We start from the raw sequence: 21,342 nt of genomic DNA on the forward strand, positions 1-21,342 counted from the left end.
ACAACTTACAGTGAAAATTGTGGCAGGCTCCTACAGCGATTGCAGTGGTGTCCTAGGAAGAAGGTACCTGACTTATCTTTGGGACACTTCCTGCTTTTCCTGCCCTACATGCAGCACTCAGCCAGAAGTCTGGGCAAATAGATATCTAGATAGGACCTTGTTTAAGAAGACATATTCTACCTAGCTCCCCATCCTTGAGTTTTAGATATGACTATACAATCAAGGCAGCTCACAGATAAAGCTGATGGCACAGCTCGCATAGGAAATGGACCATTTAAGTGTTTCAGATTGACTGGCAATCAAATCTGGGACCTGCATTCTTTAGGACTGACCTGAGAGTGACAGGTAAAAGCTGTGTGAGCGATCTCTGCTGTGGGGGAAAGCAATCATGCTTTTAAAATGTCATTGCATTCTACATGTTACAAACTGTAGCTGAAAACCTTCAAGCATTCCTGACAGCTGGATCTCCATGGAAATACGGCACACTGAAAGAACACAGCTATTTTAAGAACTGGGCTAAAGTTGGGAAGTGTATCTGTGGGAAACAAACTGCGTTAGAGCACTCACAGTAATTTAACAGGGAAATGGCTGGGATAAGTGGTGGGAGTGTGTGGCAAAAGCGGCGATATTTGATCCTGAGTCTCCTCTCAATCAGATATGACCTTTCTAGGCAAAAAGCAGCAGGAAAGAAAGAAAACTGATTGTCCTTAATATATATTTCAGGTGGCACTTTGAAAGATTCCTAATCGATCTGCCAGTTGGCTGTTTACCTTCTTCTTTTCAAAGCCAACAGTGCATTAATAGGGCTATTTATAGGTATAATGTTACTGGTACTGAGCCTTTGGCCCAAACTACATGTTTTGTGAGAGACCCATGATTAATACCTTCCTCAGAAGAGCTGACTTTTGTGATCTGTGGGGTCTCTAAGATTCCCCACACCCCTCATTCCTCCAGAAACTACCTCCCCATAGCTCTACAGTTTATTTCCCCATGCTTTCCCCCAAGTTGTGTAAGCAAATGAAATAAATTTTAAATGAATATTGATCACCATCGGGGGGGGGTGTCAATTAGTTTAAAAGCCATTACTTAGGAGGCTTATGGAGATATTAAATAATGAGTGCTAGCAAGAGGCTGCCATCTTTCGGTCTGAGGCACAAATGCTCAGCAGGGCTGGGAACTGATAGCACAGGTGACAGCAGGTTTGTTGAACCATGACAATATATAGCTAGCTGTGATCTTGATGCATTCAATTTATTTTGAAGTGGCATTCCATTTACCTCATTTCCCTTAATTTCAACACAACTTTTGATTTCCTCCAAATCAGCTAGAAGGGCTGTGCTGTCAAGGGGTTGGCTAGTCAATGTTGGTCCCACAAAAGATAGCATTCCCCTCTGAAGGAGCAGATATGTAGCTTGGGGGTCCTTCTGTATCCATCATGGTTGCTTCAGTCACTGAGTGCCTTCCCTTAATTTTGGCTGGTGGTCTAGCTATGCCTAGATAGTAATAGACTAATTTATGTTGTCTATGCTATGGTAACCTCTAGGTTAGTAAAGCAGCTAATTATTATTATTCATAATTTTCATGCCAGTCATTTAATTGCTGGTGTTCACACTACATTTTCTGTTAATGTAACTTTTACATAGCCCGTTAGGTAAATGAACGCACTCTCAGCATGGAGGACAGGGAAGATCACTGCCTTTTCCTTTCCCTGCCTTGGCATAGCTGTCAACTTTTCCCTTTTTTAAAGGGAAATCCCCTTATTCCGAATAGGATTCCTCGCAAGAAAAGTGAAAAGTTGACAGCTATGTGCCTTGGCCCTCACATCCTCTCTACCAGTATGGGGGCGTGGCATTAGCTAGTACTATGAGTCTGCCCCTCAAATGCTTTACCTAGAAATGTAGCTGTCCCACTTAACAAGGAAGACTGGCTACAGGGCTAGGTCTGGGGGATCACCTGAATGATGTGGGATAAGAAAGAGGGACAGGAAACTGTCCTCCTGTGAATTTCATTACATTGCATGCCTTAGGATGCAAGCCAATCCATTTCACAAAAAGTTGGAGAAGTGCTCCAGGGACAGGTTTATGATGGTTAGCCAGATGCCTTTTGGAAATCCACAGGCAGGACCCAAGCACAAGAACACTCTCCCCTCCTTTGGCTTCCAGCAACTGGCATGCAGAAGCATACAGCTTCCTATTATAGAGGCATGGAAAGCACAGCTATCATAGCCTTTGATAATCCGCTCCTCCATGCTTCTGTTCCATCATGCAGAACCAGCTTTTCTCAAGTTCAGCCATGGAGAGAAAACAATTCATTTGGATAGAACATGGCAAGCGTGCTTCCCAGCACCCAAATAATGCTACACCTGTATTTACGTACATGATCATTCAGTATATTTTATATCCAACTTCTCTCCCATTGAAGAACCCAAGGCAGTGCACATTGAGTACCCAGGTGGCAGCTGCAGACCCTTTATAATTATCAGCACATAAAAGCAAATTATCATTTTTTTTATTTTAGCAACACATTTTAACAAAGTAGACATCAGAAACTGCACAATTTTATGACAAAGCTGTGCACAAGAATCTGAGGGAGACAAGTAAAAAGAAACTAAACATTATCACTGACGTCATGTTCAATGAAGTCAGCATGTATCTAATGCCACTAAAACAACCAGGAAGACATTCTACTCTGCAGTAGGATTGATTTGTTAAAAAATGCTAGACTAACTTCTAGTGGTCGTTTTAATTTGCTTCACATTTGTACTTAAAAATGATATTTTAAAAAACCTCCACATTTTTTCCTACTTACTAATAAAAAAAACCACGAGGACAGATCAGATTGCTAAGGCTCTTCTGGTATTAATACCTAGGAATCTTTCTGTACCTAGTAAGGAGCCCCTTTATCCCAATCCATGCTACCCATCAAACTAATTGGAAGAAAAACTCGATGGCAGATTACTATTAATAGACCTGCAGTTTCAAGGGACACACATACTACCAGAAAATCCATAGTCTTTCTGCCCTAATCCTGTGAAAAATACAAAGTTATAGCACTTTTGACACCATTGTTTGCTCTTGCTTTTCCACTCCACTGAGGGGAGGAATGCCATGAAGCTCTGCCAATTTCAAGATGGTTCCTGCTGAGAAAGAATTGCCCTCATTCAGGTTTGAAATACAATAACCTACAAGCTTGTGTATGCAGAGCACTTTTTGGGTGTACCTAACTTGTGCTTTCCCCCCTTTTCCCATCCTTAGTACCTTTTGTAACACAAATGTTCACAACTCCTTTGCTCTCAAAAGAATTACCAAAGCTGCAATGTAAAAAAATCTATTATTATTATTATTATTATTTTAACCATTACGGCATTTGCTGGTATCAGACATCTTCGTGTATCTTGGTCTAAAGTAGTCTTGCATGATGTCTCAGGAGATGTGTACTGATAGATAGAGAGTATCTCTTTCAAAAAATTAAAAAGAATTCCAGGACTTCGTGAACCAGATCAGAGGATATAGACATGAACTCTCGGAAATGTCCATGCAGGTTCACTTCAGGACTCGTTTCAAGGTCTCATCTGTGAAGTTGTTGTTCACTGCAAAGACAAAAAGAACATCCACTCTTCAGCTTACCTACAGAATAATTATATAGCATTTACACTGCCCAAAGGCAAGGACCCTACATCTTAACCTAATTCTAAATGTTAAGCCAGGCCCTCCACCAAGACATTGTTTGCCTCAAGCAATATCTGCCTTGTAGATGACACTGGGAGCCATTGTTGGTGGATGCATTTTGCATTAAGCCCAAGTTACTGTTTGCTTTGCAAAAGCACTATCTGTATTTGCTCTGGTGATGCTCTTGTGTAATACCTCAGCAGGTACTGTATCTCTGCGCAAAGGGACCCTCAGATATAAGACTTTAGCTCCTAAAGTTTTAAGCAGCCAACAAATACTTAACAGTTGTCTCTGGTGTCATTGAGGCATACAGCTAAAAAGTATTCTCCTTTATCTTCTTCTCACTACCCCAAAGCTACCAGTGCAGCAGAAGACCTGAAATTGATTGGCTTGCAATCAGGATCTTCTCTAAAATCAAGGAAAGGACCAACACCAGCACTTTAGCAGGGTGCATTATCTTGTCCCTAAACTCGCTGCCTGTTACTACTAACATGTTTTCCAAAATAAGTTTTAACCATTGTGTTTCCGGTTATCAGTCTAATATTTGCATTATTAGTTTATTCACAACCCAAAACCACTTTGTTCGTTGGTGGTACAGTGGTACCTTGGGTTACATACGCTTCAGGTTACATACGCTTCAGGTTACACACTCCGCTAACCCAGAAATGTTGCTTCAGGTTAAGAACTTTGCTTCAGGATAAGAACAGAAATTGGGGTCCTGCGGCACGGCAGCAGCAGGAGGCCCCATTAGCTAAAGTGGTGCTTCAGGTTAAGAATAGTTTCAGGTTAAGAACGGACCTCTGGAACAAATTAAGTACTTAACCCGAGGTACCACTGTAAATGAATTGGACTCTCATTTACCACCCAAAGGATTAAGTGGGTTTGGGTTTAGGGAACTGACTGCTTTTAATGAAAGGGCAGGTGTTACACTGTTTTTATTGTAATTATTGGTATGGTTTTAATAGGTTTTATATATGCATATACAGTAGTTTTACTTCTATCAACTTTTTTCATGATCCCTGTAAGCCGCCTTGAGTCCTGAGATGGAAAAAGGCGGGATAAATATATAATAATTATTATAAAGTAACTATAAATGCAAACACTGTTGGTAAATGAGAGTCAAACCTTTTGGTTCTGTGTGGCCTTACAGCAAAAGTAATCACCAAAGCACGGCAGCATCCTGCCCCAATTAAAATTTGGCCCCCAAACTTCAGCAGGCTGTTGAAGCACATTTTCAACAAATGGCAAGTCCCTTTTCACTACAATGATACAACACTTCTAATCATGGCAATGCATCACACTGGCTTACAACAACAAAAAGCAAAGCTCAAACAAAAAGCTCAGTGACAGAGCGCCTGCTTGTTATGCAAATAGCCCCAGGTTCAGCCCACAGCATCTTCATGTAGGGCTGGGGAAAATCTCTGCCTGAAGCGCACTGCATAGCAGCTGCCACTTCCTGCAGTCCTATTCTAAACGTACCGGCATCGTTGTCCGGCTTACAGGTCCATTGTCGTTTGGGTGCTTTCTGTGGTGTGGAAGTTCTGAGCTGTCTCGGTAATCTTTCCCCTTGGTGTTCTGCATGTCAAGCACCACTTGACTCTTGGATGGAAGAGGTGGCTTGCTGTGTCCTACTTCAGACCTTGAGAATTTGACAGGTTTCTTCAGTGGTGGCACTAGGGGGTCTAAGTTGGAACAGGGCTTCTGCTTGCCAAAAGTCTTTTCAGGCCCTGCAGTCTTTCCCTCGGTTTGGTTGGAATAGGTGTGACAACGAACTCTGGATGCAGGGACCGGGAAGGGTGGGGAGGACTGCTGCTTGGGTGCCAATTTGCTACTGTCGGGCTCCGGTAACTTGGGGAAAGGGAAGCTCTGGTCAGGGATATTTGGGAGCTCTTTTCGAGACATCCTGGAGAATTCCTGCTCTCTCTTGGACGGCACTTTGTCCTTGGTTTTTGCAAAGTCATAAAGTGGGTTATCAATCATCTCTGGTTTAGGGTACATGTCATCTGGTAGAAATGGCTCTATCATGCTTTTCCTCACCTCGGCATACCTGCAATGGGGAAGGAGTGGGGGAAATATCAAAGGGAAAGCAAGGACAGGTTAAACCAAAGAAATTAAATGAGGCGGGGAAGTAATCAAAATGACTGTGATAAAATACATGAGAATAAAATGCTGGTGAAGACTGAACTTTATACAATAGCAGTGGTATTAAAAACCTGTTCACCACCACGACAGTGCTCAAATTTTAAAAAGTGCCTTCAGCTGGGCTGGAAATGATTTGTTGAAATTAGATGTACCAACTATGCACTTCAGAGAAGTTACTGTGTCTGCCTACCAGGAAGGTGGTGATGCTGGTGGCACCTCACTTAATATTTTCTAGTTTCTGTGGTTCATGGGTGAGGAATCTGATGTCCTCGAAATTTTGGACTACAGCTTTTCTTAGCCACAGCAAGCATAGCCAGTTGTCTGGCATAATAGGAACAACTGGAGTGTCTTAAGTTCCCAATCTCTGTTAACACCTGGCACCTACAACCCAGTCAATCTCTCAAACGCCGATGAATTACTCTGCTAAAGAGAAGGTGAATCTCTAGAGGGTGTGCAAAAACTCACACTTGATCCTTTCGATGAGTTGTAGACTGAGTGGGTGCTCTTGGAGATCCGGGGGACTGGGTGGAAGGTGTGGTGGGAGACTCTAGCCCCATCAGACAAGTACTGTCTTTGGATTGTAGGTCATAGTTCCATGCAGCAGGCAGTTGGTCTGGCGAAGGGATCTGCTTAAGTTGGCCTGTTGCAGGAAATTGTTGAGAGGCAGCCGCCATCCGTAAGTAGCTGGGATTATTGATATCTGTGGACACTGTACTTCTGAGGAGAAAGAGTTGCGGAAGATCAGTCAGGACCATAGAATAGAGAGTTAGAGAAGTGAAACTCAACCCCTAGCATAGAATATCAGTAGCTGGGAAGTGCAGCTGGGCATGTTGTTATAAGATTCTCACAAACATCTGGCTGGCCACTGTGAGAACAGGATGCTAGACTAGATGGGCCACTGGCTTGTCTTGTATTCTTAATACAGAGAAGCAAGGTTTTTATCTAGAGCAGCTTTTCCCAACCTGGTGCTCTCCAGATGTTCTGAACTCAGCTCCCTATCAGCCCCAGCCACCACAACCAATGGTCAGGGATGCTGGGAGTTGGGAGTAAGCAATATTTGGAGGCTGCCTGCATTTCCAGGCTCCTCTTCTAGGCAGGAACAATTCTTTAGTGCATACAAGCAAAGCACACTAAGGTAAAAATCACTACCGCAAAGGATCAGTCTTGCTCGGTTCATCTAGAGAAGTTGTCGCCGTTCCTCGATAGCGGGCAATAGCTGCTGCTTCTTTGGCCATTATATGAGTAGATTTTCTGCTGGAACAAGGCTCCCTTTCAGGGGAAGACAGTGCGTTAGAAGGTTCCATAATCTGATAATTTTCAAACATAATGGTAGCATTTTCTCCATGCAGCCATTTCTCACATCTGTTACTTTATTTGGAGATAGTTTTCAATGCTCTTATTATATTCTCTTGGTGTGCTGGGGAATAATACATGTAAACAACTTTCTTGTTTATTCTGCAATGCACACAAGCTCTGGCAGATCCATATCTGCCTGAGGGCACGTCACCAGCCAACATGTCAGTCATCTTTGCACACATAAATTAACTGCCTTTATCCTACCTATTCACCGGCTCCCACTCTTTGGCATAGTCTACACAGCTTGAGACCCTCACTGGTTTCTGGCCAGCAGCCTCATCCCGTTCAATCTTCACAAAGTCTAGAGGAAAGACACAAAAGAAATATAACAGTGCTTAGGGCTGCAGTACAAGTTTGTAACATTTAGGTTCTAAATCCCTGAGATGCAGTCTCCAGCTAAACGGTTCCACAAGCACAAGGAATTTTAGCCATGCAATGGAACTTCCTCAGCCTCTCCTCCCCCTGTGTGACTCCTGAAACTGTCCCAGGGGTCCCAACAGGCGGGTTTCAAGACCAGGCCCATCTGCCTCATTCTCTAGTAGAATTTGGGCGGTTAGCTGAATTCATCTCCCCTCACTGCTTACATAGGCCTGAGAGGGTCTCTGTACTTGTTAAGAGTTACATAAATGAAAAAAATAAAAATCCATTCATCCTAGTGTAACATGGGGGTGGGGTGGGCAGTGCCATTCTCTTGGCAGTACCAGGGCAAAGATGAAGCAATGTAGTGAAGGGGGCGGGTGAGCTCCAGGGCTGGCACTGCAAATAATAATCATATAATAATAAAATTTTATTTATATCCCGCCCTCTCTGCTGACACCGAAGTCCAGTTCCTCAGTCCTCACCACCACCACCTCTCCTTGCCCCATCTCTGTCATGATGAGCACATTGCTGCCAGGAAAACATCACTGTCTCCACTACCCCTCACAAGCTACAGTAACACTGTGAGAACCACAACTAGTGAAATGGCCCTATGCTGGAGCCACTGGCACTATAGAGACAGGAACAGCTGCACCTTGGAAAAAGTCCCCCTCCAAGTATCTCTTGAAGGTACAGATTGAACATTCAAAAAGGTTTGATATCTGCAGGTCTTTCCAAGCACTATAAGGCATTTAAACAAAGATATTTCTTTTTCTCAAGAAGAAACAAAGCATAGCTACTTCTCTTCCATGAATGATATTCGATAGCAATGCTTTTCTATCAGGATTTTAATTCTATTTCGATTACGTTTGACATCCGGATCAACAATGCCAAAGACCACTAATGTTTTCAAAAAGACAACAGCGATCTGCATTTTAGAGCCAGTTTGGTACCCATTTTTCAACATATCTGATGAAAAGGAGAGCGAGGGAGAGAGAGACCTGCTCCCAGAGCCTGATCAGCAATCACATTTAATTTTTCAAAAATTAAATACTACACCCTAGATTGCGATTGGCACCACAGCACATGAGAAAATTGAAACCTTCCCACCCCAGCCAAATTCTCAGTAAAAATCATACACAGCTCCTTGCACTTGCAGCAATTAGTACTGGGGGTAGGGGAACATAGAAAAAAATCTTTTCAAATGCTTATTACCAGAAACATTCTTCAGGATTTTCACGGTGGTTACGGCTCTTCTCTTTCACACATTGATATTCCCATTACAAGGGGATTATCTCCATATCTCCCTCCAAATATCAAAATGTCTAAAGGGCATTGTGGGTTTTCCTCCTCATTCTAATTGCTGTGCATGGGTGTGTGTTATTTTTTACCAATATAGGTGCTGGGGAGGGAAAATTTAAGCCACCCCTCCCTTGTGATGCTGATGACAACCCACCTGCCCACCCACCCCCAGCACATGCCTGATATTAAATTTTTAAAAGCCTATGACATGGTTGCTAATCATATCATTCATATAACACAGAGTGGAAATTAAGCAGAAGCATGTGAAATCTATATTGCTGACCGTCAGGTAGAGGGCTCCCTCTCGCTGTTCATTTGGTTGGAAGCAGGAAAGAAGAGCTATAACTTTATTCTGTAGATCTCCTGTATATTTGTTTATACCACAGTGTGGGGGCGGGAATTACTTTTCAACCCCAAAAGCCACAGTGGTTTGTTTTTTTAATGCTTAAACACTCCATTATCAGAGTCAATCTTCAGGATCTTCACAATAAGGCTTCTTCACACACTGATACTCTCCTTACAAGGAGAACACACAGGAAAACATCTCTCATTATATATATATATCAAAATATATAAAGGGCAACGTGAGATTCTCCTCTGCCATGTATAAAAGATTTTAGCAGACAAAGACTCATGCTACCCATCACATATTTTCTGCTTATGGATGTAACACACAAACAATGGTTTACCATTTTGTGAATGAACCTTGGATTCATGGCCTCCCTAATTCCGTCTCCTCTGCTGGTGCAGCTATGAGAAGAAGATCAGAAGCATTCACTTCATTATTTTTTTTAACTAACTTTGCTTTGCATTATGTCTGAACCCAGAAAAATTGTGATTAGGCTTAACTATGGCTTACCAAAACAAGTCAACTTCAAGCTGTGGTTTATGAAGCTGGTTTATTTTCATAAAACCTTAGTTAAGATTAGCCACTGTTTAGGGTTTGGGCATAACACTAAACTATGGTTAACTGAAAATGAAGTGAAAGCTGATCTTCTTACAGACAGGCTGAAACAGGAGAGGGGGGAGCCCACGAGCCCATTGTTTGTTCATGTAACTTGCCTTACCATATAGTTTTTCTCTCTGTTTCCCTTCAGATGTTTGCAGCTTGAATTCGCCTTGGAAGATGCCTGTCTTTTCCCCATGGTGTGTGAGCATAGTTTGGATTGGGACTTGGGATTCTGTAGCTCCACTTCGAAGGGCAATGCAGCCTTCACCTAGAGAAAGACAAGGGAATGGATAATGCCAGAAGGACAGGTTTGCACAGGCAACTTGTTGGAGGGAGACTGGATAAATCCATAGTGATTATGTTCCTTGTGTAAAGAACCACAGTCCTCAGCAAAACTTCAAATTACATTTTAAAAATATATGCTGTTGTAAAACGTTGCTATCGTAGAAAAAAGATCCTAGAAACCTAGAAATTCATACATGCATTTTCTCCCGCACATTAAACAACTTTGTGGGGAGGGGGAAATGTAAGGAGAGGTTGACTCATGTATAAGCTTTAGAGGCGAAGTCTTACCATAGGATTCATCACTATCTGATGATTTAATGCTGATCAGAATGTGCTGGTCTAGCAGGTACTCTGGATCTGAAATAATTGGAGTCAGCTGCAAGAGAAAGCTCAGAAAGGTCAGTAATACCAGAGAGGGGACTGTATATACAATATATATCCCAGAAAGTAGCACATTTCCCTTACAAATGCAATTGTGTTAAAGTTAGCCTCAGTAGTCAGTCAAAGCTTATGCCATCAAAGCTCAGCGTACTATAGGACTCCTTGCTATGGTTTTCGTTACCCTTTTGGAAATTGCAATTAAAGTTGCTATCCTACTTGCGCTTTCATAGGAGTGAGTCCTATTGTGATCAGGGGATTTACTCTCAAGAAACAATGTTTAGGATCTTAACTGAAGGGTAATATCAGAGCTGCTTTTGAGTTCCAGTGTTACAATTTTTTACTTGCTGAACAAAAAATACAATGACTAAAGGACCTACATTTGATGGGGTGTTGTAGCCAGTCTTGGATCTCTGATTACTACATTTAGATAACATACAAGTTTTCCGATACGTTCATACGTTGCATTTTAGGTGTACATGCTTATAAATGTGCACCTAAAAATATGGGATATGAAGGAGCTCTCAGAGAAAGGAATGGTGGAAATCCTGTAAGGTATAGAGCTAGTGCAGTGGTAAAGAGACAAAGCTGGAAGATCCCAGTCTGAGCCTTGCCTCTGTGAGATGAAGTCACAAGGTAGTCCTAGGTAGAGATGTCAGGAAATGTGAAGTTCTTGGAGGGTTGCTGAAAATACCTGTACACCTAAAAGACAATCTTATTCACTGTAGAGGGCATTCTGCAGATACCATCTTATCGGGAAGACTGTTTCACACCATATTGGAATCAGGCCTTTAGTGCATTACCTTCCCTTTGGAACTCCTTCCCACTTGATAGCAGAAAGGTGTCTTCTCTATTGTCTTTTCAGCACCTGCTGAAGACGTTCCTTCTAAACAAGGACAAGCCTTCTAAAATATTTATCCCAATTGATTTCTCTTGGATTTGAGTCACTTTTATGAATGTGCTGCTATTGTTTCAAACTGCTTTTATTTTTATATTTGTTTTTAACTGATTTTATATGTGCAGTTCTTTTAGCTACTTTTATCTATGCAACTATTATACATGCTGTGTAACCCTAATCTTCATAGGAAGTGATTTAATAGTAATAAATAAAAATAATAAAATAATAATTGACTAAGTTATTGTAACGTGCTTTGGACATTAAAACACACTATATGAATGCTAAGCAAATGTATTAGCATATTTCTGTCTGCCTTCTAAAAAACCACTGATACAGTGGCGTAGCGTGGGGGGTGCAGGGGGGGCCGGCCGCACCAGGCGCAACATCTGGGGGTTAGGGTTAGGGGGCGCAAATCCACGGGTTAGGGGGCGCAAATTACTTGCCTTGCCCCAGGTGCTGACAACCCACGCTACGCCACTGCATTGATATGATTCTTTCTGACTTTAATGACTTAGGATGATTTGCATGTGCACCTCTGATATCACAACTCTAAAGCAATTGTAAGTTAAAACATAACATTTTCAGTGAGACGCAGTTAACGCTGTGATAAAATAATGCTAGAATTTCCCTGATGATATTGCAACACATGTATTAGCAAAGGTGGAAACAAATATTCCAGTTGAACAACAATGGTTTTCAAGGAAGAAATCCCTGTTATTTGAAGCCACATCATATAATCTCTTTCATCTTGTAGCTGCTTTAATATATTCTTCAGGTTTTTAGAACATCTGGTTACAAATACGGGTTCTGTATCTGAAAGCGATGCCCAACTCCAGTTTCTGAACTGAAAAATCTGTGAAGGTGAGACCATGTATGGCCATCATACATGAAAAAGACATAATACACAGGGTGTCATCATCATAACATCCTGTTAAAGTAGAAGGGAGAATCAGCCATAAGGTCTTGTCCCTTCTTATGCTTGTTATGTAGGAGTCTGGAATGTAACACACCACAAACGGCTAACTGGGGCTACTAGATTTCTCTTGGCAGCCCTTAGCTGCAAGTCCTTTTAAGGACACCAGCTGGAATGTCATTTCAACATGTTCTTCTAAACTATTTAATTACCCATATGTTCATTTAGTATAAGTATTTAGAGCAGGGCCCCTAAGAAAGCATTCTATAGCCTATCTAGAAGAGAGAGAGAGAAATTCAAAAATTGGGAGATCTGAACTTTTGATTATGTGGAATCATAAAACCTTAGTGTTAGAATGGATCTGCACTGTGGGTTGTTGAAGAAGATCTAGAAGTTTTTCTCCCAAGTAGGACTCCTGTTTTGGGGGAACTGCATTTTCACAGCAGTCAAATCTCAAAATGTTGGTGCAAGGAAAATGCAACTTTCACCCCAACCTTGTCATCCCAACACTTAGACGCACTGGGATGTGCTCATCAAGAGTGACTAGTGACACAATAATATCTCTCCCACATGATTTCATGATTGTGTGTTAATTTTATTTATGTAACTTTATTGTGTACCTTTTATTTTAGTATATCCTCCATCTGGCCCTGCAATCTTAAAATGCTTCCCTGCTTTAGCACTCAAGCAATGGGGAGGGTGCTTGCTGAACTAACAAAAGTGGTGGTATACACTCAGCAAAATGACCTTGTAATTTTGAGGATTTCCCCCCTAATTATTTTTTAAACTTCCTGTGCACCTCCTCCTCTGTTGCTGAATGTTAAAAAAGAATTTGGTCAATTCCACTTCCCTGCTGTTCAGCAGCAGGGAAGTGAAACTGACACAAACATTTCTGTGCAGCAAGATGATTCCCTTGTCTGTCTATTGAGTACTGGATGTAGCACAATCAGAGACACGTGGAAGGATTGTACAAGCAACAATGGTGACCGAGGATGAACTTTGCACAATCTTTTGTGCTTTTATATAAACTGTAGCAAAGCTACAGATGGAAGACATTTGTTAAAATAAGCATGAAACATACTGCAAGGCTACCTTAGGAAGGGCTTCAACAAACTTCACCACCAGTTCGCCTTCATTTCCTTCCTCATTTTCTCCCTCCTGGCTCTTTACAAAGCCTGCAAAAGTGTGAGAAAAGAAAAATCATTTGCCAGCTGAGAAATGCACAACAAGCACACACATTTGCAAAACTAAAATAAAAAAAACTTGGCAGCAAATGGAAACTGCTAATTATTCTGCTTTCTGGACACAAAAATGGGAAGCATTTGTGTGTACAAGAATCTGATTCTATCAGAATGTTTGCAAAGTCCATTTATTGAGTCCACTGAATGACCTTACTATCTTGTCTTTTTATTATTTCCTTTCATTTAAGAAAGGTGTTAGAAGTCTCAGTGCATGCGTGGACAAGAGGATAAGGAGAACATAACAGCTCTTCCTACGCCACTCAAGATAGCACATTTTTGAAATTCTAATTTAAGATTCCTAACACATGGTTTCCATAGAAATGTATGCAAATCTCTGTATATTCCCCCCATTTTTTGTGTGTGTGGAGCTGGATTAATCGATCTCTGTGACATGTGAATAAGAGTACAGTAGAGGCATGCTATTTTTCTTTGCAGAGGAAAGAATAGTCAACAGACTTTGGGCATGTACTCTCTCACTGCATAAATGGCTCAGATTCAGGAATTCATACAATTTCCAGCATTGATGTACAGTTCTGCTTACAAAACAAACAAAATGATTGTCTCCCAAGGCATCAACTGTTTTTATTGGCTGCAATTCACAATGCGATTAAGCTGCAGCATTCCAATTTAAGTTCTGATAAAATATAAGGCAATTCTCCCAATCTTGGGAGAATCCATTTACATGGCTACCCCTAATATTTTTCTGCCCAGGTTGCTCTGCGGTTGTGACAAAGGAGGCTCTGAATTGCTTGTCATGAAGATAGAAAACTGATTTTGCATGCCACTGCAAGCCTTCCAATTTAAGGTAGAGAGGTTTTGTGCAAAGACTATGCAATCTGGAGACAAGAAAAGCAAAAAAATGATCTCTCTCATACACACACAAACGAGAGAGAGAGAGAGAGAGAGAGAGAGAGAGAGAGAGAGAGAGAACAAGTTCATTCTCCTACAGTGAATATAGTCATTCCACCAAATGCTGTGTACTACTATTGTACAATACAGAATTAGGTTTAGGACTAGAAATGACATCTGTTGACTGCACTATGCTACCTTGAATGGGTTCAATAACTTGGTATATGTCCAATATAACATAGCAATGATGGACTACATCCACATCACATTTTCTTCCAAGCTCAGACCAGCATGTATAGTATTTCCCCCTCTCTTCTTAACCCTCACAATAACTGTGTGTTAAGTTCCAGAGCATGGTCTGAAGGTGCAAGATGCAGCAACCTTGTTGAAGCTAAGTAGGTCTGGTGAGTGCCAGAATGGGAACCAACCCTCTGAGAGCGCTATATATATCACCTTCTATGGTATAACATAAATTAAAATACATGATTTATGGAGAAATATAGGGATTTGCCATGCAGCAGCAGCAGACTAAATTGCAGGGTCTGTGGCTAGTCTCAGTTGCCTGGCTGGCTTGTGCCCTTTGGATAATAGAACTGTAGGGCTTTTTTTAAAGGTATACTACATGTATGAAACTTAAGTGATAATAAGGGAAACAGCCCTGATGATGAAATTTCAAGGGAAAGCAACAAATAAAAATTGGCAAAATACAGCAATTAACACCAAAGAATGAAGTATTTCAAAAGACAAAGTGGATATATTCTGATTCTTTCTCTCTCTCTCTCTCCCCGCTTTTGAGTTTGTCAATAGCCCCCCTTCTGCAATATTGTCCCTTCTTGATAACCTAAACATCATTAGAGCTTCCGTATAATAAAGACAAAAGGTGGAAGAAACAGTACTTTCTAGGCAGCTGGAGTAGAACTCAATGTAGAATTTTGTCTGAGACTTCGTCTTAAGGGTGGCACTGCAGCGCAGGAACTCAATCTGTCCCAGGGAGTCTGTGTACTTATCATCTGGAGAAAGGAGGACACTTGTTCAGGTTAAAGATAATAGTTTTTAAGCAATGAATGAGATTGTTTTCTACTACATCTTTCTTTATTAAGGGCAGGGAAAGCTTGCATTGCATTTGCTTACCATTCTTCGAGACAAACTGAGAGGTGACAGCAACCTCAAATGTAGCAAAGACAGGACTGTGATCACTTGTCATGATGTCACTGGTGCATCCTAAGAGGAAAGTCAGATTCTAAGCACCTGTTTTTCTTGACCTCCCAAGGATGGAGAGAATAAAGCAATTGTCTGTCCTATACTCAGAGTTATCTATGGAAACAAGAAGCCCCATCTCTTCAAGGGGGTTGTGTACTAGAGGGATCAGTCCATCTAGATGGATCAGTCCATCTAGTACGCAAAAGTTTTCTGACACCAGGCTTTGGACATGGTTACTTGAAACACCACATGTTCATGAACAAATCAGTCCAGCTGAGCCTTGGGGACCTTCTTCAGATTTCACTCCTCTCTGAAATAAGATAGGTGGTGGTGGCCAATTGCGGGGCCTTCTCTGTTTTGGCACCATACATTTGGAATCCCTTCCCTAGAGAGCTTTATCTTATACCCATTTTAATTTTCCTGTCATCACCAGGCCCAAATGACCTCAGATTGAGTGTTTGCTGTAGAACTATAGTTTTACGGCATTTCATGTTATAGTTTGCTATATATCATGGTTTTGATAAAATATTTCCTAACTGTGATTTTATTTTGTGTGCGTCGTTTTGGTAAGACTCTGACAGCATTTGCCGAAGAGCTGCTTATAAGCATTTGATTGGGAACACATTAAAAATACATTTAAAAGACAAACAAACCCAGAGGCCGAAACTGGGAACCAGGATTAAAAAGCACTAAACCACCAGCAGCCCTTTAATGCTACACAGCTTTTGACTCAGGGGAAATGGGATATTCTACAGGTTACTGACGGTAGTGAGGTTCTTCCTGCTTAGTGACAGCAGGCTAAGAAGGTGTTCTAACATCTGCAAGGTGCACTCCCAGTTATCACACAGCTGATTCTCTCCCCACTACACATCCAAGTTTTAGGAGCAAGCATTCCAAGCCAGAAACGATAGGGTGCATCCATTGCTGAGAACTTGGCAGCGAAAGGCAATGCTACAGATTCAGCTCTGAATCATTTCCGTTTAAACCAGCTTTGCTGCTATTCCCAATCTGTTCTTTACCCACCATAAGATTGACACACCACATGCACCAGGGGATATGATTTCCAGAGCACTCGATCACACCAGGATGGCAAATTGTATTTCACCTGCAAACAAAAGGAGAATCAATATCGAAAACACATCACTCCACAAGAAGGAAAGCTCTGGTGCCAAAAAGCCAGCAGCTTGTTCCCAATTAGAGTTCTTTCACGGTGCTCCTCTATAGAAAGAGGAGCAGTTCTGGCAACAGACACCATTTGAAACATTGTAATATGCTGGAAGATATGGCATACCCCTGTTGCTTTCTGCTTGGTGTAGACATAATGCTCCCGGGTGTTCCTTTCAAAGCGATAGGTTGGGGCAAATGTTATTTCTTCCTCCTCTGAAAGAGACAGATGTCTAGTTATTGTTTTAACCAAAACCTGGGTACACATGTCAAAGCACATCACACAGGTTACTTCAAATCAATGTATGGGGCAACTCCTAGAACACAGTTAGCTGTTAGTATATGGTCTCTTCACCATATGGATCGGGCAGTTTTCTTAATGCAAAGAAATCAATTGCATTGCAAAGAAAAAAAGGATTGTCACAAACAAAACATTTACCACATGTGTCAGTTTTTATACAGAGCAATTTAAAGCAGGTAATCACTCTCTCTACTGAGATTACTCTCTCAGTGATTACCCCTTTAGAAGGGTGTTTTTCGGACTTCCGGTCGGCGCCAGCGTTTAATGGCGGTCTCCTGCTGAGCTCTGCTCAGGGAGACTACTCCGTGAGTTCGGGTCCGACCGCTACGGCGAAGCGGGGACCCCTAAAATCACAGGCGCGGAAGCCTGTGAACAAGGAGACTTGGTGGGCACCTGAAGCGCCCCCCCCTTACTGCGAAGGAGCCTTTTTAAAGGCTCCGGAGCGGCATCGGGTGAGAGCGCGGTGCTGAGAGTAGCAACCCAGCTCGCGGAGCGAAGCCGCGTCGCCATAACGGAGAGCGCCGATTCCTTCCTGGCATTCGGATTTGGATTTACAATTACCCGTGAGTAAGATTGGGAAATCTCCGGGATTCAAAGCAAAACGGATTGATAATTTGGCTGAAAACGGGAAAGAGTTAAAATAAGGAAGTCTGCCTTTCCCGGACTGCATGACAGTTAAAGCAACGATAAACAAGCTGCAATTTGACGGAAGATAGCTTTATTTATACGCAACCTAGACATTGAATCTGAACCTTCCCCCTTAGCAGCAGGAGCGGGGGGGGATGAACCTGAACTAGCATTACCTGCTGGAAAGAGATGAAAGGGAAAATTACCCGCTGTTCTAAACCCTTGGGAAAGGACTGCTTTAAAAAGGACTAATTCACTGGGATTGGATACTGTCATTTGAGATTGGATACAAAGTTGGTGTATTACAAGTTGGATATAAAGTTGAGACCTTATCTGCTACTGTTGGTGGCTGAGGATACAAAGTAACAGCTCTCTGACTGGAAAATTATTTGAAAAGTTGTGGCCATTTTTCGTTTTTCTTTTCTTTGTTTCCCTCTACCTTGAACTGTGAATCGCTCCCTCTAGAGGGCTGAGGGAAAATTTAACAGTGTAAAGAATAAGTTAGTGGAGTTTTCCATCTGGAAACAATTCCTGTGGGAACGACCTTGGGACATGAGAGGCCAAGAGGATGAGATAAAAACAAGAGCAAAAACAAAAATTGCACAAAGGAGAAGAGGCTCCATATCAGGCTTAGCCCTTGCAGGTGTAGAAGGGCAGGAAAGAGGGATGGATACAGTGACACAAGCATTAATAAAAATTAATGAATCATTAGAGGCTTTGACCAAACAAGGTACAGAAAATTCTAAACAATTAACAGAGCTATCGGAGAAGCTTGACTTGAACACTAAAAGTGTTGCATCTAATACAGAGACTATAAATAAATTAATTGAAGAAAATATTGCAATTCGTAAGACTGCTGAAGAGGCAAAAAATATAGCTGAATCAACGCAAGTTAAATTAGAACCTGTTTGCAAAAAGCTAGAGGAACATGAGGCTGCCCTGTCCTTAATAGATCTTCAGAGAAAGGAGAGGAACTTGAGACTGAGAGCCGTGCCAGAAAGTGAGCAGGACAGTTTGGCAGAGTACCTCACCAAAGAATTTTCGGATTTTTGGCAAGTGAATTTGAAAGAGGAGGAATTCAAGATAGTTACGGCCTTTAGACTGGGAAGAAGACAGAATAAAAAGAAGCCAAGGGATTGCCTGATAACTTTGAGATCTAAGGAGGAGAGAGATAAAATATTGAATTTACAATATCAAAGATCTCTGGAGATTGAAGACTCCTTTGTTCAGATTTATAAGGATATTCCTAAATATATCTTGGAAGTAAGAACCTACTACAGGGATCTGACCACCTTGTTGATGAAGAACAACATAATATACAGATGGGAGTACCCACAAGGTCTGTCTTTTAACTATAAAGGGAAAAAAATTAAAATAAAAACAGTGCAAGATAAAGAACAGTTTCTGGAAAAAAATCAAGAAGACCTGGTGAAGGGAGTGGTGGACCTGACTACTGAGGCTAAGGATTTAGCGGACATATCGAATCTGACATTTGGACTTCAGACCCCAACAAAGGAAGAACAACTGCAGGGGGCAGTCGGAGGAGCAACAAAGTAAGCAACAACATGGCTCTACAATTTTTAAGCTGGAATTGTAACGGTTTGAACCTTCCCAGAAAAAGACGTGAGGTTTTCCATATTTTAAAAAAGGAACAATTGGATTTGATTTGTTTGCAAGAAACCCACGTGACTAGAACACATAGAAAATTACTTGTTAATAAAAGACTGGGACAGGAATTCATTTCATCAGATAAGGTGAAAAAAAGAGGAGTGGTGATTTATGCTAAGGAAAAATTGGCCCCTAAGCTGATGTTTAAAGATGAACAAGGAAGATATTTGGCAATAGAAATACAAGTCCAAGGAGAAAAATTATTGATAATTGGGATTTATGCTCCGAATGAAGGGAAGTCAGAGTTCTTTAAGAAACTACATGAGACATTAATGGACTATTTGGATTATAATATAATAATGATGGGAGACATGAATGGAGTGGTCTCTACAAATATGGATAAAGCACTAAGACAGGTGGTTTCCAAGGATGGGAGGCTACCTAAGACTTTTTTTGAAATGACAGATAACATGGACTTGATTGACATTTGGAGAACAAGAAACCCTTTGGAGAGAGAGGGAACTTTCTTCTCCGAAGCAAAATTGACCTGGACCAGAATCGATCAAATCTGGGTAACTAGTGGAATGGCACCTAAGATAAAGAAAGTGGAAATCTGCCCAAAAACTTGCTCCGACCATAACGCTGTAAAGATGGAAATGAACACAACAACAGCTGGCTCCTTCAGATGGAGGATGAATGACTCCCTATTTAGAGATGAAGAGGTGTACAGAAAGGCCCAGAAATCTATTAAGGACTACTTTGAGATAAATCTGAAAACAGAGGTGGAAAAAAGAACAATTTGGGACGCAAGTAAAGCGGTTATGAGAGGATTTCTGATACAGCAGAATACCCTGAAAAAGAAGAGGCAGAATGAAAAGAAAAATAAAATTTTGGAAAAAATAAAAGAAGGTGAAAAGAAACTGAGATCAAAGCCAAAGTCTCATGAAATCTTAAGAGAAATAAAGTATTACCAGAGACAATATATGGAACTGATGAATCAGGAGATAGAATGGAAAATAAAGTTAATGAGACAGAAGACATTTGAATCGGCAGATAAATGTGGAAAACTGCTGGCTTGGCAATTGAAGAAAAGACAAAAACTGAATATGGTTACAAGCTTAGAGGTTGAAGGAAAGAACATTTTTAGGCCAAATGAGATTAGAAACTGTTTTCAGAGTTATTTCAGGAAACTTTATGCACAAGGGCCGGTGGAGGAAAAAGAGATGGAAGAATTTCTTAAAAAGTATGGACTACAAAAAATATCTGATCAAAGTAGAATGATTTTGAACCAGAAAATAACTGAGCAAGAAATAGAGGGAGCCATTCAAAACATGAAATTGGGAAAATCTCCAGGACCAGATGGCCTGACTTCCAGATACTACAAAGCTTTGAAAGACTGGCTGATTCAACCGTTTAAGGAAGTCTGCAATGAAATCTTAGAGGGGAAGAAGGCACCTGAATCGTGGAAAGAAGCTTATATTACACTTATACCAAAATCTGAGAAGGAAAAGAATCAGATTAAGAACTACCGCCCTATATCATTGCTTAACGTGGATTACAAAATTTTTGCAGACATTTTGGCAAAAAGACTGAAGAGAATTTTGGTGGGTGAGATTCATAAAGACCAGGCTGGCTTTCTCCCAGGAAGACACTTATCTGACAATGTGAGGAATATAATAGACATTATGGAACTACTTGAGAATAACATTAATACTAAGGCAGTATTAATATTTGTGGACGCCGAGAAAGCCTTTGACAATATCTCTTGGAGTTTTATGAAAAAGAATCTCAAAGGAATGGGGGTGGGCCAAGGTTTTGAGAATGGTATAGGTGCAATTTATTCTGAACAAAAAGCAAAACTAATTGTAAATAACGTGGTTACTGAACAAATTGCTATTGAAAAAGGGACACGACAGGGGTGCCCAATATCCCCACTACTTTTTATAACTGTTCTGGAGGTTTTATTAAATATGATTAGAGGTGACCAGCTGGTTAAAGGGATTCAGGTCGGAGCTAAACAATACAAGTTGAAAGCGTTCGCAGATGACCTAGTCTTAACTTTGCAAGAGCCAGACACTAGTACAAAAAAAGTTTTGGAGACAAT

General features: G+C 41.2%; 1 protein-coding gene across 1 annotated transcript in view; it reads right to left on the bottom strand.

Moving 5' to 3' along the window:
- Positions 1 to 2,508: 2,508 nt before the first annotated feature.
- INPP5D (inositol polyphosphate-5-phosphatase D) overlaps positions 2,509 to 21,342 on the bottom strand; it is a 65,757-nt gene continuing 46,923 nt past the window's right edge. The window contains exons 17-28 of the mRNA XM_053389656.1: positions 16,830 to 16,918; positions 16,562 to 16,643; positions 15,470 to 15,559; positions 15,235 to 15,348; positions 13,341 to 13,423; positions 10,348 to 10,435; positions 9,893 to 10,042; positions 7,371 to 7,467; positions 6,960 to 7,079; positions 6,276 to 6,527; positions 5,148 to 5,715; positions 2,509 to 3,589 (exon numbers count right to left, since the gene is read on the bottom strand). Of these exons, the coding sequence (XP_053245631.1) occupies positions 3,587 to 3,589; positions 5,148 to 5,715; positions 6,276 to 6,527; positions 6,960 to 7,079; positions 7,371 to 7,467; positions 9,893 to 10,042; positions 10,348 to 10,435; positions 13,341 to 13,423; positions 15,235 to 15,348; positions 15,470 to 15,559; positions 16,562 to 16,643; positions 16,830 to 16,918 (1,736 nt within the window). The 3' untranslated portion in view covers positions 2,509 to 3,586. The remainder of the gene's footprint in view (positions 3,590 to 5,147; positions 5,716 to 6,275; positions 6,528 to 6,959; positions 7,080 to 7,370; positions 7,468 to 9,892; positions 10,043 to 10,347; positions 10,436 to 13,340; positions 13,424 to 15,234; positions 15,349 to 15,469; positions 15,560 to 16,561; positions 16,644 to 16,829; positions 16,919 to 21,342) is intronic.

The sequence above is a fragment of the Podarcis raffonei genome, chromosome 5 (genome assembly GCF_027172205.1).
Source record: "Podarcis raffonei isolate rPodRaf1 chromosome 5, rPodRaf1.pri, whole genome shotgun sequence".
NCBI classification, from domain to species: Eukaryota; Metazoa; Chordata; class Lepidosauria; order Squamata; family Lacertidae; genus Podarcis; species Podarcis raffonei.